Source organism: Lagenorhynchus albirostris, chromosome 1 (genome assembly GCF_949774975.1).
Source record: "Lagenorhynchus albirostris chromosome 1, mLagAlb1.1, whole genome shotgun sequence".
NCBI classification, from domain to species: Eukaryota; Metazoa; Chordata; class Mammalia; order Artiodactyla; family Delphinidae; genus Lagenorhynchus; species Lagenorhynchus albirostris.
This window is the reverse complement of record NC_083095.1, coordinates 115931837-115945404: the sequence shown is the minus strand read 5'-3', so window position 1 is coordinate 115945404 and position 13568 is coordinate 115931837. Positions and strand designations below refer to the sequence as shown.

The following is a 13568-nucleotide window of genomic DNA, read 5'->3' as shown; positions in this document are numbered from 1 at the left end:
GAAATCATGTTATGCTGTTGAACCACCTACCCCTGCACAGCACACAACTGTTAAAATGTAAATTGCCCAACTATTTTTAGCTGTCGCTGAAAAAAAAATCCTGTCTTTGGGAATAATGATTTGAGGCATTGTGTTCATTTTGTTTATCAAGCAGCTATTCAGCCTCTAGTGGGTCCAAGTGCTTATGCAAGCAAAAGCTTTTAAGAATGCCTGCAGCTGCAATCCAACCTTCCAGGTAAGCTGCAGGTTCAGAGCACAGCTGCCCTAGGCTGCATAAAACTCAGATCCATCTGGAAGTGAGTTTCAAAGAGGATTTCAAATTTGAGTTTTCATGTATCACATGGAAGAGAAGGAGGGGGAAGAACATAGGAAAGAAGGAAGGCAAACAATCAAAAAGATGGTATCTCTACTTCAGCCTTAATAAAAAATAAAAAGCTCAAGACCCATGCTGCTCCTTCTAGATTACTACTTGCCAAGCCAGATATTCCATTCAGTGTATACTTCGATGAGCTGTGACTTATCCAGCAGCACCTGCGCCCATGTGTTAAGTACTGCCAAATAAAAGGCCAACATCCATTTACACAACAAAGAGATGTACCCTACAAGGCATGGGGCCTCAATCCAAAAGCCCCACTCCCCATTTGTTCTAAGAAAAGGGAGAGGAAAAAAAATCTTCCCTCCTCACACCAGGGATTTTTAAATTGTAGGTGGATTTATGATATAGGTTCATTTACAAATACTTTACTCTTTAACAGAATAAAGTATACTTAATAGCACAAACACCCCTACAGCATTTGATTATCATGGCCATTAACGGTTGTTCACCAAACCTTTCCAACCTCCTTCATGAAAGCTCCTTATTCTCAAAGGATACATTTTTGAGCAAAGAGGGATCAACAAACTAGCTGCTTGAAAGCTTTCCTGATGCTAGGCTGAAGTTAGGAAAGGCTTAATGAAGGCTTTAAAATCCACAAGGGCTTCACAATGAACATCTGACTTGGTGATTTATGCATATTAATAACCTCAGTCCTACTGAGGCAAGCTGAGCCGAACATGTCCTCCGAATCTTAATGTCTTTAGCTCCATTGGGATTATTACAAATGTAAATTTCTAAGATTCTCAGCTATTAATCTCTGTCTGTCCTCCTGTTCAGCAACATAATGACTAATTAAACATCAAAAGACCTGTACAGGAGATCTTCTTTGACAGCTACCAGCCTAGTCCTCTTCCCAAGAGGGGAATTCAAATGACAGGGCCATGGAGTAAAAGCGTATGAGTAAGCTACAAATCACTGAAGAGAAATCTTAAAAACCTAACACTGAATTTGGATTTAACTCAATCAGCGATTCCGTTAAGTAGAGAACAGTTACTATGTGAAGTGTGCCTACTGATACCAACCAAATGTATCCTTACAGCCAGCAGATACTGAATACGTGATATCAGTTTGTTTACCACAAAGTCAAAAAAAATGGGTACTTACAGAAGAAGGCAAGCCAGGAGGCACCTTTCTGACTTTCTTTGCTTGCAAAGGATCTGCACGTGGGAAAACAGTATATTTCATCAGCATTTATATTAGAAAAGTTTCAGACTTCAAATGAGCAGGAAAGAATTTTTCCTCCTAGTACCTTTCTTGTCTTCCAGCATTTAGAAGTAAGTAAGGGAATACAGGGATAGGGGTCTCATTCTTTCTAACTGGTTCCAGTGCAAAACAGGTACGCCTAATGAAGTGATATATTCTGAAATACATATCCCATAAGTTTGGGAAGATGACAGCAAAGCAAAACAAGAAAGAAAATAACAAACCAATAAGCATGTGTGAGAAAAGGGAATAATATTTCTTAAGCACCTATTATGTGCAAGGTTCCATATTAGGCACTTTACATCATTTATCTCAGCTCATTTGCAGAGGGGCATTTGGTACAACAGGTCAGTTTAATAATATGACTCCTTAAGAGAGACACAAATTTAGTGTTCATATCACATTGAGAATTAGGTTTAAAAGCATATTAAATAGACTAAAAGCTAATGCTAATGCTACAAGGTATTATGTTAAAAATTTGAGATAAAATTTAATAACTGAAAAATTAAGGTTATAATAATATCTGAGATATGCTACATAAACTATTAGATACAGGCATTGTCATGTATGATATCATCCTGTAAGTATTCTATAAGAACATTTATTTTAACAATGTGTGGTTAAAACTGCAACTTCAGCACTAATTATTATACAATTTTATCCTTGGATATTTATATTTATTTCCAAGAAATAACTAAAGTATATTTCTTTCTAAGACACAAATTATTTATTAATATAATGGAGAATATGAATATTTTCATATGCCTAACGACCTTACTTGGTATTTTACTTTTACTTATCTGTAAAATTTAATACTTGTTCATCTTATTTATTGTAAAAAATGGTGTTAATTGCACCTTTCCAATCGTACACAAATAATGGATCAAATTCAGGATTTTTCAGAGGGGTTCACTATTAAGAAGAGAGAATGCATAAGAAGGCTGATGTTAATTACAATGTTTTTGAAAACTGTAAAAATTAGAACTGTAAAAATGGTATTTTCCTGGGTCATAAATGATATGACAATAAAACATGCAGTTGTTTAAGAAAGAATGAAACCCATTTAAATTGGGGCTGGGAATCTTTATAGTGAATATCCCAGGAGGCTGCAAAGCTAAAAAAGCAACTTTGTAAGTAGCACATGGAAAATTTTATACAATAAAAAGAGGAAAAAAACACTCATTAGCATCTATTCCCTACCCCAAGAGGCAGCCTATATTTCCTTAAAACAAAAGTGCCAAAGATAAACAACATCTGGCACACTCTATATTTATAAAACTTACAGGCAAAATTTTTGTTCTTTGTGAGGCTTTTCTAAAACCCAACTTTTCACAACTAGTACAGTATCCCTTGAGCAAAAGCCACACTCCATACATACCAAGAGAGTCAACTGAACTGTTCCTATCAGTCTGGAGCCCATCACTCTCTTTTGGGGTAGTTAGCAGTAGAATACATTGCTGTTTAGATAAGGACAGTTCTTCACTGCCATGGGAATGGAAATTTTTCTTTTATATTTTTAATCTCATCATTAGCTGCCACTCTACAATTATATAAATAATGTTGGATTCAAAATCATGAACTTAGGATACAGAGTTCACTTTTGGGAGGTTTCAAAGTGTAATAGTTAAGAGAGTAAGCTGATTGGATTCAAATTTCAGCTCCATCACACAGCAGCTGTGTGAGCCTGGGCAAGTTACTTAACCTCTTAGAACTTCAGTTACCTACAATAACCTCCTGGAGTTATTGCAATAAATATAATACAGAAAGATGCTCAGGGAAGTGCCTAACAGAAAATGACACAATAAATTTTAGCCATTATTACTAGGTTTATATTAAAAACTGTGGCAAGAGTATTATAAGTTAGATACTGTTTTGCAGAATGTTGATTTCCTAAAGCATCTAAATAAGCTTGAGAAGATGCTAAGATTGGCGTAGATTATCTCTGAAGTCCTTTCAGAGATTTTATGGATAACTGCAATGCCGAGAAAGAGTGTCTAAGACTGAGAAATAACAATAAAGAATGGAATAATAATCCACTAAACGGTATTCACCCAGGAGATGAGTGCACCTCCCTGGATACCAAGGCTTGGCTAAGTTACTTAGCTTCCAGGGTCTTGGTTCCTTATTTGCAACATGACGTTAATATTATAACCTCATAGAGTTTTTGTAAAGATGCAGTATGTATACACAGTACCTGGCATAGAAGAAATAATCCATAGTACCTAGCATTATCATAATCAAAATGAAAATGAAGAATATATAAGCTTTAATTTCTGGAAAGCTTGAGTATTTATGAAATCCACTCCCCCTCCCTGCCCTCAATATTCCAATAGTTTATTTCCTCCTTGAACTCTTAGTAATAGTATACTGGTCTATATTAGTGCTTTTTATCACAGTGTGTGCTCACATAGCATACTAACAGATATTTTTCTAGAGTGACACCGCCACATCTAGACTCAAAAGAATGTTCTTACCCTGACTAACTAATTTGGTGGGAAACAAAAGTGGAGATGGAGAAAAGATACTTTAACTTACCATTTCCTTAATGAGTGCAGTGGTCTAAATCATCGGAGCTAACAGTACATATACTCAACCACCCATAACACTGAGAGGTGGGCATATCTAACCAGAGCTTTCTATGCCTAGTATGACAATCCATCACTGTGCCCTTTTACACCCTCAAGCATATTCTAGACGCAAAGGCTAGGGATATTTTACCAAAATTTAGGTTTGACAGAGGTAGACATACAAATTAGGGGTGTCAACAAGTATTTGTGGAACAAATAACTGGGACATACTTTCTTTTGGTGGACTATGTTTATTTCAGAAGCTGGTCTATCCTTAATATAAACATGCTTTATAACTTCAATTTTCTTATATAAAGGATTCTTTGGTAAGAATAACCAAAAATTCCCACATTTAAACACTGACTGGATAGGGTGTCAAGAGTATACCTGAGGCTTGCTGTAAGCAGCAACACAAAACAGATTGGCCTGGTTAGGCTATGTATAAGACATAAAAGAAGGAAGCTAAAGAAAATGAGATTTGCATGCTTGATAGTTACTGAGTTTCCTTTTGAGGTGATGTTTTGGAGCTAGAGATGATGGCTGTACAGTTTTGTAAATATACTAAATGTCCCTGGATTGTACACTTTAATATGGATAATTGTTATGCTAATTTTACCTCAATTTTTTAAAAAGTGGGGAGTGGAAGCAATTAATATGCAAAGAACATTGGACTTGGAGTCAGAAAATCTTAAATTGTATCCTGCATAAATCACCTCTAGTTATATGAATGTGTCCTCTTTTGAGCCTCAATTTTATGTTAAAGCTAGTATTACATCCACTGACTACTAGGACTGCTGTATGGATGAAATGAGAATGTATACTATAAAACCACTTTGTAAACTGTTGAGCATTATATCAATTTTAGTCAAGAATAAGGTGTTAATATTAGTACATGACATTTTTATTACAAGAGGAAAAACTAATCCCATTTTTAAAGTTCTATTTTTCACTATTCAGTTCCTCTTATACTGATGACCAAATAAAAATATTTTTATTAAATATATGATATATTATTTTATGTAAATAAGCCCCAATATCATCGTGATACCCAAGAAACCAAATTTCTTCTAATTAAAAGTACAGCCAGAAGCATAGACTAAGGGGGAGTGGGGCAGGGAAGAAACATTTGTAAAATGGGGTTTGTTGTGTGATACACTTACCAAGTGCTGCAGAGTCATGGAGTGGTCTTCTCCTGGAACTTGTGGCAGAGAATGAGTAGTACGGTGTCCCAGGTTTTCCTGAAGAAGAGATTTGTGCTGGGCTTCCAAGCCCTAGATCTTGTCTCAGGAGACTAGACTATAAAACAAGGCCAAAAAACAAGTTATCTTCTCATTGATTATGAACCCAGATCTGAAAATGACATCACTCCTGAACTATCTATAGTAACTTCAACAAACCCTTGAATTTAGGAAGTATCTAAGTACTTACTTGAATTTTATTAGACCATTAGTTTAAACCTGTATTTTCTCTTTTTCCCCATCCTCATGTTGCCTGCTTTCTAGTAATTATGTAGATCCATACACTCTGAGGGTTGAAAGATACTTTAGTTACTATGTAGTTCCACTCTTTAATCATCAAGAACATTTTTGAAAAATGGCCACTCAGCCTTTGCTTGAATGCTTTCATGACCACAAAAGGTAGTCAATTCTGTTCTTTTTCCATTTTTTTTTCCTTTTTGGAAAGCTCTCATTGTTTGAAGAGTGCCAATATTTTCAAGACTAGCCATTCCTGTTTTCTTCAACTGTGTCTCATGACATGGTTTGAATGTCCTCCTCACCATCCCTGATACAGACCTCTAGATTTTCCATTTGTCAAAGTCTCTTGCAAAGGAGAATGGAGAATAATGCCCCAGATGTGGCCTTATTAATGCAGAGTAGTTTTCAACACTACATTTAAACAACCCATTTGTGCTAGCTAGCTCATACTGAGAGGTTAAGAGTAATCACACCCTGTTACTCTTTACTGTGTAAGTTGCTCTTAAGTCATGTCCCTCCAATGGTTTCTTTGTTCAGTTTGTGTTCTTTGGTTCCAAGTACAAGACTTAACATTTATCTCTGATAAAATTCATCTTGTTATATTTGATCCATAATAATCATCCATTTTTATCCTTGTCCAGGATGACAAGGCTGAGGAGAGAGCCCTAATGTATGTCACAGTGATGTCATGAAACTGTGTCAAGCACTTCACTGAAATCCAGAGATTCAGCAGCCCTGACCTACTAATGAATTGACCGTGTCATAAAGCAAATGAAGTTAATTTGGCAGAATTTGTTTTCAAGCTTTCTGGTAGCTGAGGGAAAAGGAAGACCTCAATTGGAAAGGGTGTTAGATATACTTGAGAAGATGCTCTCAAATGAAAAGAGCTGTGATTTCTCTCATATATTCACTATTCTCCCAGTCAATAATACCCCTTACTGTTATCACCATACTGTTGGTAGTTGTCATTCCAGCTACTGAGCATCATAAAGGTATTGAGAAATAAACCTCAGCTCTGGTTAGAAAGAATCAGTAGAACTTTATACTGCTAGTCATAATAGTCCAGTCCCTGCCTCCAGAAAGACTTTCATTTCAGTTTGTCACACTATTTAATAATTTTAAGTAATATTTGTGTTTCAGCTTAAAAATCTAAGGTGGAATTAACATAAAATTAACCATTTTAACATTTCCGATCAGTGACATTTAGTACATTCATAATGTTGTACAACCATCACCAGCTAGTTCCAGAACATTTCGTCACCCCAAAAGGCAACTCCATACCCATTCAAACAGTCACTTTCATTCCTCCCCTCCTCCAGCCCCTGACAACCACTAATCTGCTTCTGTCTCTGTGGATTTAACTTATTTTGAATATTTCATATAAATGGAATAACTAATATGTGATCTTTTGCATCCAGCTTCTTTCACTTAGCATAATGTTTTTGAAGTTCATCATGTTGCAGCATGTATCAGTACTTCGTTTCTTTTTAGGAATGAATTATATTCCATTGGACAGGTATACTACAATTTGTTCATGCATTTATCCATTGATGTAACATTTTGGTTTTCTCCAGCTTTGGACTATTGTGAATAGTGTTGCTATGAACATTGGTGTGCAAGTATTTGTTGAGTATCTCTTTTCAATTCTTTTGGTTATACACTTAAGAATGGAGTTGCTGGGTCACGTGGCAAAATCTGTCTAACTTTTGGAGAAACTGCCAAACTGTTTTCCATGGTGACTGCACAATTTTACACTTCATTGTATGACGGTTCTAAGTTCTCTACATCCTTACCAATACTTGTTACTTTCTGTTTTTTAAATTATAGCCATCTTCATGGTGTGAAGTGGTTTTGATTTGCAGTTCCCTCGTGACTAATGATGCTGAACAACTCTTCTTGGGCTTGATGGTCCTTTGTATATCTTCTTTGGAAAAATGTTTATTCAAGTCCTTTGCCCATTTTTGAATTGAGTTGCCTTTCTGCTGTGGTATTCTAAGAGTTCTTATATGTTCTGTTCTGTATATTAGACCCTTATCAGACATCTGATTTGCAAATATTTTCTCCCATTTTGTAGGTTGTCTTTTCATTTCTTGATAATGTCCTTTGATTCACAAGTTTTTAATATTGATGAAGTCTAACTTATTTTTCCCTTTGTTTCTTGTGCCTTTAATGCCATATCTAAGAATCCACTGTCAAATCCAAGGTAATGAAGATTTATCCCTACATTTGCCTCTAAGAGTTTATAGTTTTAGCTCTTATACTTAGATCACTGATGCACTTTGAATTAACTTTTGTATATAGTGTAAGGTAGGGGGTCCAACTTCATTCTTTTGTATGTGGATATCCAGTTGCTCTAGCACTACCTGTTGAGGAAAACAGTATTTCCTAACTCAGTGGTCTTGGCACCCTTGTTAAAAATGAATTGGTCATACATGTTCGGGTTTCTATCTGGACTTTCAATTCTATCACATGGGTCTATAGGTCTACCTTATACCAGTTCCACAGTGTTTTGGTTACTGTAGCTTTGTATTAAGTTTTGAAATTGGAAAGTATGCGTACTCCAATTTTACATTTCTTTTTCAATGCTGTTTTCGCTATTCGGGATTTCTTGAAGTTACATATAAATTTGAGGACCAGCTTTTCCATTTCTGCAAAAAGATGCCATTGGAATTTTGATAGGGGTTGCATCGAATCTGTAGATTGCTTTGGGGAGTATTGCCATCCTAACAACAATAAGTCTTCCAATTGATGAACACTGAATATTTTTCCTTTTACTTAGGTCTTCTTTAATTTCTTTCAGCAGTGCTTTGTAGTTTCCAGTGTACAAGTCTTACACCTTGTAGTTAAATTTATTCCTAGGTATTTTATTCTTTTGGATGATACTGTAAGTTGAGTTGTTGCTTAATTTTATTTTTGGTTTGTTCATCAGCGTAAAGAAATAAAACTAAATTTTGTGTGTTGATCTTGAAACTTCGCTAAATTCATTTATTAGCTCTAATAATTTTATTATAGATTCCCTATGTATAAAGATCATATCATCTACAAACAGAGATACTTTTACTTATTCCTTTCCAATTTGGATGTCTTTATTTCTTTTTCTTGCCTAAATGCTCTGGTTAGAACGTACAGTAAAATGTTGAATGCAAGTGGTGAAAGTAGACATTTTTGTCCTGTTCTTGATCATAGGAGGAAAGGCTTTCATGTTTTACCACTGGGCATGGTATTAGGTGTGGGTTTTTCACAAATGACCTTTATCAAACTGAGGAAGTTCCTGCCTATTCCTAGTATTGTGAAGTGTTTTATCATAAAAGGGTGTTGAATTTTGTCAGATGCTTCTTCTGCATCAAATGTGATGATGACTGAGTGACTTTTCCCCCTTCATTCTAATTAATGAATGATCAATTCTCATATGTCTAATACACATGCATTCTTAAAATAAAACCCAGTTAGTCGTGGTGTGCAATCCTTTTAACACGGTGGTGGATTTGTAGCTTGCTAGTATTTTGTAGAAAAATTTTCATTAATATACAAAAAGGATATTGGTCTGTAGTTTCCTTTTTCCTGTGGTATCTCTAGTTTTGTATCAGGGTAATTCTTGCCTCGTTGAATGAGTTAAGAAGTGTTTGAGAAGGGCTGGTGTTAATTCTCCTTTAAATGATCGGTAAAATTCATTAGTGAAACCATTTGGTCCTGTGCTTTTCTTTTTTGGGAGGATTTTTATTACCGATTCAATCTACTTGTTTTAGTTCTGTTCAGATTTTCTATTTCTTCAGTTTTGGTGGTGTGTATGTTTCTAGGAATTTGTCCATTTCTTCTACAGTGTCTGATTTTTTAGCATACAACTGTTCACAGTATTCTTTTGTAATCCCTTTTATTTTTGTAAGGTTGGTAGTAATGCTCCCTATTTTCATTTCTGATTTTAGTAATTAGACTTTTTTTCTTAGTCAATATAACTAAAGGTTTGTCAATTTTGTTTATCTTTTCAGAGAAGCAACTTTTGATTTTGTTGGTTCTATTGTTTTCCTTTTCTCTATTTTAAAAAATTTCTGCTCTAATCTTTATTATTTCCTTCCTTCTGCTAGCATTGGGTTTGGTTTTCTTTTCTTTTTCTAGGTTCTTATGGTATAAAGTTAGGTTACTGATCTTTCTTCTTTTTCAATGTAGACATTTACAACTATAAATTTCCTTCTGATCACTGCTTTCACTGCACTTCATACGTTTTGCTATACTGTCTCTTCATGTGATATTTGATATTTCAGTTTTTCAAAAAAAGCCTATTCAACAATGCTGGAGCACACATGAAGTAATCAGTATATTAAATCACCTAAAGATCATTGCATCTTTCAGAAATGTTTATAATTAAGAAGACAAATTTTTCAGACTTCTCAAAAGGTAAGTGATTCTTTGACTAGAGTTGATATCTTCTTTTACAAAAGAGGAAAGTGAGAAGAGGATTTCAATCACTAGACAATATGATGTGTATATGAAAAGACTGCATAATATCAATGTAATTACTTAGCATTAATCACACAAATTCCAACAGATACAAGGTTCAACAGATTAGGAAACAAAGGTGTTGACTAACAGACATGAAGGAGAAATAGCTCCCCTTAAGACAATAATCTCTAGGAGAAATGATAAAAATGAGAAAACAATTAATATAAATGTAAATGACACATGTATCCTTTCTATTTCTATAACAAACCATTAGAAGTGGATCTCCTGATTATGTTATTTGTGTGAGAATAGTGTGACCCAGGAATCATCAAGTCTCCCACACATTATACTAAAATTTCCATTGTTACATCTGTTTTGTGTTTCTTTCTTTCTGTTTTTTTGCCTGTGCTAGGCACATTTGACATTCCTCAAATAGCAATTAGAATATGGCTAGAGTATGCTAGATGGAACATATTATTACCACATGTTTGAGGGCAGGGGTCATGTACCTTGAATTTTTCCTTAAAAACATCATTAGTCTTTTAATAGGATGTTCCCTGCTCAGTGCAAACTGACTTTCATGATATCATGTTTTGAGGTGCCTGCTGTACTTATTACTTCATCTGTGTTTTCTCATGTAGAAGGTACATACAAAACTGATCACTGTACCCACACAAATACGTGAGAGGAGATGGGCATTCATGTATCTCTTAACAGTGCTCCTTTCAACATTTCCCTGGCATATAAATTCTAATGAGCATATAAGATGATGATTAATACTAGTGGTCAACAAACCATGGCCTACAGGTCAAATTGGGCTTGTTTGGAAAATACTTTTATTGGAACACAGTCTCAATTTACTTATATATTATTGGCTATGGCTGTTTTTGTGCTACAGTGGAAGAGTTGAGTAGTTGCAACAGGCAATGTATGATCTGGAAAGCCTTAATTATTTACTATGTAGCCCTTTTTAGAAAATATTAATTGATCCCTTATGTAATGCTTTAATGGCAAAACAAAGGGCTGAGTTTGGAGGATGGTTAAGAAGTCTGTCTGCTTAAAGCTGTAAGATAGATAAACTTTCAGATGAATAAAATGTAGCCAGTAAGTTATTTCTTCAAAGAAGTCCAGTAATAGTCATAATAAAGACTAAAAGAAGCATAAAACAATCTAAAAGGTGAATAGGCAAATGTATTTCTTATATTCCTAAAAGTAAATAAAATGTGTACAAAAACTCTGATGTCCTGGAAACAGCATGGGCTTTGGAGTTAGCTACCCTGAGTTCAAAACCTGACTGTAAGATCCTGGGCAAATTATCTAACATTAATGCATCTGTTTTGTTTGGTTATATTAATATTTCACAGGATTACTGGGAGAAGTAAATGAAGCTTAAGTAAAAGTGAGTAGCATGGTGGTAGGCCCTAGAGAAAGTAAAAACTCCATTTCATTTTTTTTCCTCCATAGGTTACCATATTCTAAGTATCACAAAGAATGAAAATTGTTTCCTGGGCACAAACTCTTTCTCCTAAGTAAGCAGACCTCGTCTGCCCTGAATCCAAGACGGTTGAGTTGCAACTCCCAATGGCTAAAGTAAGATAGGATATTGGAAATAGAAAAGAGAATAGGCCCCCAGAGAAAGGATTGACAATTAGAGGCTAAATCCAAAGAGTGTGACAGATTTAAACTGTATCAACCTAGACCAAGAATAAACAGAAAAACGCCAACTTATTCTCAGAGTAATTCAGCAGAAGTGTGTGTATTTGTGTGCATAAACCCACATTTAGCATACAAACATCTACAGACACATATTGAGTGAAAGAATGCGTGTGTACCAATATGGTGAAATGTTAAATGATGAAACTCGATTAAGAGTACCTGGATGCTCACTGTACTATTCTGGTATATTTTCTGTGGGTTTGTAATTTTTCAAAATAAAAACTTGGAGAAAATCAGACTAAATATCAAGGATCCACTAGCACACCATCAAATGTACCATCTCAGTTAATATTTACTGCAACCTTACTAAGCATTACGTACAGAGATTTTATGTTATACAAATAGCAAACAGTGGAACCTAACTTGAATCTAGTTCTGTTGAACAGGCTCTTTCCTCAATACAATAAAACTTCCACAATAGTCCAGGAATCCAATTACCATTTATAAGATTAACTTAAAAAAATATAAGTGACCTATAAATGAATTTGTGAACCATAATCCTAAAGCTGAGTTACCTATAGAATACATACTGGTAGGTTTTTCTACATATGCATGAAATAAAGGAAGAAAAAGAACAAATTTGTTTTAGGGAAAAAAGTTTCCTTGTTACCAATTTTACCGTTGATATACTTTTCTCCTTATTGTTGCCAAACCTGGAGATGTGGTTAGGAAATACCGTCTTCTTTTTCTGCAGTGAATATCAGTGCCAAAAAAGATATAGAAGTTGTTCTTTATTCAGCTGCCCTTCACTCAGCTGTCCTAATCATAGAAATAACCATTTCCCTATTTTACCTGTATCATGGTCAAAATGATTAGGCAAAGTAAATGTAGGAGAAATTGTTTCCTCCAAGAAGACAAGATGATATTTTATGCTGTTAACTAAAATGAAATGTTCAGTACTATAAGAAACACAGAAGAAGTTTAAGACAAGGTTTTCTCCACAAGGACTTGATAATCTAAGAAATAATACCCGTGGAACTAATGGTAAATATGACTTTAAAAATCAAGGACTAAACTATATATGCCTAACATTTTGATATTCTACCACTGACAAAATCATGTATTTTTCCTTTATTTGATCCTTCAAACATTTTGGTAAAACTAAAGTACACATAATAAACTACTGAATTTTTTCCTAAAATAAAATTACATATCATCTCATATTATTGATTTTTCTGCCTGCCTGAAACAAATGAGAAGCATTATTGATCTTGTCCTGGAGGTATCTAAGGCAAAAAGAATACCCAAGTATCCCAGAGGATACAGAACTAGACAAAGCAGTTTTATTCTGCTGTCTTATTTAAGGCAGAATTAGTATTCTGAAATGACATAGCACTAAATTTCTTAACACATGCTTAGAGAAAAGAATCTTTTCTACAGTCATCTAGCAACTCCATCTGTGAAAAATGTACCTAATTACCAAAGATAATTAATAAAGGGTTATTCCTGAAACACTAAGATAGCCTAGATTATTATTATTTTTTGCTCTTCGTATTCTTTTAATGCTTTTATATATATTTGAAATAAATTATTTTTCAAAGAAGAAATTTAGAGGCTTGAAGTTTATTATATTACTCTCTCTACTCCTCTGGAATTTGAAGTTTCTTCAAATTAATAAAATACCATATTTCATTTATTTTTTTAAACATCTTTATTGGAGTATAATTGCTTTACAACGGTGTGTTAGTTTCTGCTTTATAACAAAGTGAATCAGGTATACATATACATATGTTCCCATATCTCTTCCCTCTTGCGTCTGCCTCCCACCCTCCCCATCCCACCCCTCTAGGTAGT

General features: G+C 34.6%; 1 protein-coding gene across 4 annotated transcripts in view; it reads right to left on the bottom strand.

Moving 5' to 3' along the window:
* TCF12 (transcription factor 12) overlaps positions 1-13568 on the bottom strand; it is a 385237-nt gene that overhangs the window by 79332 nt on the left and 292337 nt on the right. For all 4 annotated transcript variants that reach the window (XM_060150625.1, XM_060150615.1, XM_060150635.1 and 1 more), the window contains 2 exons: positions 5307-5442; positions 1481-1533 (listed from right to left, as the gene is read on the bottom strand). In XM_060150625.1, coding sequence (XP_060006608.1) covers positions 1481-1533; positions 5307-5442 — 189 coding nt within the window. The remainder of the gene's footprint in view (positions 1-1480; positions 1534-5306; positions 5443-13568) is intronic.